Source organism: Ornithodoros turicata, chromosome 1, assembly GCF_037126465.1.
Source record: "Ornithodoros turicata isolate Travis chromosome 1, ASM3712646v1, whole genome shotgun sequence".
Classification (NCBI taxonomy): Eukaryota; Metazoa; Arthropoda; class Arachnida; order Ixodida; family Argasidae; genus Ornithodoros; species Ornithodoros turicata.
Genome location: NC_088201.1, coordinates 111105784 through 111109188, shown reverse-complemented (window position 1 = coordinate 111109188; position 3405 = coordinate 111105784). Strand labels below are relative to the sequence as shown.

General features: G+C 52.0%; 1 protein-coding gene across 1 annotated transcript; it reads left to right on the top strand.

Moving 5' to 3' along the window:
* The first annotated feature begins 616 nt into the window (after positions 1-616).
* On the top strand, positions 617-1195 carry LOC135383087 (uncharacterized). Its single transcript, XM_064612712.1, has one exon. The coding sequence runs from the start codon at positions 617-619 to the stop codon at positions 1193-1195; it is 579 nt and encodes a 192-aa protein (XP_064468782.1).
* Positions 1196-3405: the final 2210 nt, after the last annotated feature.

Sequence of the window (3405 nt, the reverse complement as noted above, 5' to 3'; positions counted from 1 at the left end):
AACGCCGAGGCCCCTCGTCCCCCTCCCTTTCCGCCGACGTCTCTTCGACACCTTCCACGGACTCCACCACCCCGGTATCAAGGCCACACAGCGGCTTATCGCCGCTCGCTTCGTTTGGCCTTCCATGAACCGGGACATCCGTCCATGGGCCCGAACATGTCTGGCTTGTCAGCGCACGAAGGTGCAGCGGCACACAGTATCTCCACCACTGCCGTTTCCAACACCCGACGCCCGTTTCCGACGTATACACCTGGACCTAGTGGGACCTCTGCCCACGTCGTCCGGCCACTGCTACCTACTCACAATCGTGGATCGTTTCACGCGCTGGCCGGAGGCAATACCCATCCAGGACATGACTGCCAGCACTGTCGTCCGCGGCTTTCTGCACAGTTGGGTGGCCCGTTTTGATGCTCCAGCTGTTATTACTACGGACCGAGGCCGACAGTTTACTTCGCGACTTTTTGCTGACGTCTGCCGTTTTCTGGGAGCTCGCCACCATCAAACCACAGCCTACCATCCCTGTGCCAATGGGATCGTAGAGCGCCTCCACCGAACCCTCAAGAGCGCCCTCTGAGCCAATCCTTCTGATCAGTGGGTAGAGCGATTGCCCCTCATCATGCTGGGCATACGGTCCGCTACCCGGTCTGACTTCCCACTCTCCCCTGCCGACCTGGTCTTCGGTGCCCCACTGCGTCTGCCCGGGCAATTCTTCGATGCAGCCTGCCTCCAGCAGCCGGCCCCCGATCCTCTCAACTTCGCCATCCGTTTGCAAGCTTATTGCATGGACTTACGGCCGCCTCCCACCCGCCCTTCGTCTCGACAAGTTTTTGTCCACCCTCAACTCGCCACAGCGACTCATATTTTCTTGCGCCATGACGCCACGCGTAAGCCGCTGCAGCCCCCTTACGACGGCCCCTCCCTCGTCCACTCCCGCCAGGGCAAGACGTTAACCATCCGCCTGCCCAACCGTCTGGAGGTTGTTTCAAGCATGTTGTTTGTTGTCAAGCCCGCTTTCCTCCTTCCTGACGACTCGAGCGACCCTCCGTCGCCGTATTCGCACTGCCTGAGCGCGCCTCCTCCTCGTTCTCCTGCCCGCCGCGTCAGCTGGGCGTCTGGTCCACCATCGGTCCGCACTGTTCCGCGGCGACCTCTGGTTCAGCGGGGGGGCCCTTGTAGCGGCCTCCGCCGACGATGAAGAAGCGCGTGCTCCCGCCCACGCTCTCCACCCGGAGTTCATTCCATTCGCGGCCACTGGCCAATAAACATCTGCATTCCGCTACGCTCCTGGCCTATCTCTCTTAGCCGCGCTCACAGCATCATCTCTCGCTGTTATCAGGTGTCACGATACATGCCGAGTGCCGTTGATTTTTTTTCCTTCTTCTTTATCAAGGAAGGTTTTGTGTTCTCGCAACAAATGAAGCAGTTCCATAATATATATATATGTATATAGTTTGTTTGTTTTGTTAATGCGAGAACAATTATTGTTTTCTGACTACCCACGCCCTCACGCATTCCCGCTGGTCAATATTTGCGGCACAAGGATGCTGTCATGTTTATTTTACTGCAGATTTTACTTTGTCGTTCTTACCTCAAACCTTAGTGACGTTCTTCCACTGCTCGTTATTGAGTATTGCCATTCAACAAGCTAGTAATATAGAAAGAAAATTTATTACATTGATCTGATGTTATACACAATGACACCAGTGCTAGCTACATATAGGCTACAAGGTCTACACCAAGTTGTAGGTTTCCGAAACTCACTTTCTTCAGTTCTTGCATGGAGTCTAATGTTGTGTCTAAATAGCGAGCAATATGCGGGAGCTATGATGTGACTCTGAACAGCAGGCGTATTATCGTCAAAGTTCTTGCTACTTGTACGAGTACACCCGCTAAGGGATTCAGAACTGAGGGAATAGAAAGGCAAGAAAACATCGGGTGGACAAAAAAAGAGCTAACAATTGGAGATGTTGCATGTGTTGTTGGTGCATTCTTTGAAGTAATTGATATTGCATGAAATACATTGCGTGTAATACATATCGGAACCGTATTTGAGGTGGCAGTCGCCAGTAAAGAACGTTACTGGTGGCAAAGCACTGCGTGATCCTATTCGTCTACCAGCCGGCCTGTGTCTGAAGAGACGAGGGTATACCTGAGGCTGACTCAACCGTCGAAAACTTAGCGCACTTCCCTACTTATTCCGGCCACTTCCCGGCCCAATACGATGTGCAATAACATGAATCGCAAACCCTGACCCCGAGTCAGGTCCGAGAACCCTTACATTGTGCACGAATCCGACGTGAGCCACAGAATAACCTGTGAGCCACAGAAACGTTTACGAACACTGTGTTGAAGTGGTAAAAGAAAATGGAAGTAGAGGATCCAAAAAGGAGTACAATCGTTTATTACGAGCGTCAATATGAGCATAATTAAAACGAGTGCGGGCCAATGAGCCCCGTTTTCATGTCCAATTGGTCACCTCCTCCTCCTCCCCTTCTCATTCTGGGTATTTAACAAAGTATGTTTGCTTGGACATGCAGTCTTTTCAAGGGATGTTAAATACGGCGTTCCGTGTGCTGGGCTTTGGCCATAATAGTTGTCTCACGACGTAAGGCAACAATTTATCAATTGCAAGAGTAAGAGGGAGAACCTCATACATCAAGCAACGGCCTTCTACTGAGCAAGTACTCGTGATGCCCTCATAAGCTATCCACCGGCCCTGTTCAGTTTTTTAGCCGATGCGGTGCGATCCCCTGAATTTTACGGGAAGGGCATGTCTCAAGCAGCACAATGTACTGAAAGTCGAGTGCGGTAGGGGTGGACGGGTAGGTGGAAGGCCTTGAACAACCCCGTGAAACTAAAGAACATCGATGATACCGTCCACCCCTATTGCACTCGACTTTCAGTACATCGTGCTGCTTGGGGTGACTCGAAACGGTAGAGTACCTCGGATCCGCACAAAAATCCCTCCGTAAGGCGCGCCACGAGCATCAGCGCATCCATGTAAACTTTCTTACGTCACCGGGTGGGGTTTCCGCGACCAAGCACTTCCATGCATTGGGTAGGCCGGCAAGCACACCACTCATTCTAGCTCACCATATCAGACGCACGCAGAACGACCGTACGTACGAAATGCAGTGTAAGGGCTTGCGTCGCTTCCTCCACTGGCCATCGTATCCTACACCTACCCGTGCGCGTTCCAAAAAGGTAAACAAAGGAACATTCTACGCCAAGAGTGCCCCCGGGAGGATTAAAACGGCTCCGATTTCTGTATTAGAGGTCCCACTTTTCGCTGGGGATGGTCTTGGTTTATCGACGAAAGACAAAAAGAAGTTTAGCGCAATAAGTTTGCTAAATTTGATCTATTCGGCTCTCGTATATGTTCGTACGTGCGAGCATCCTGCAAAC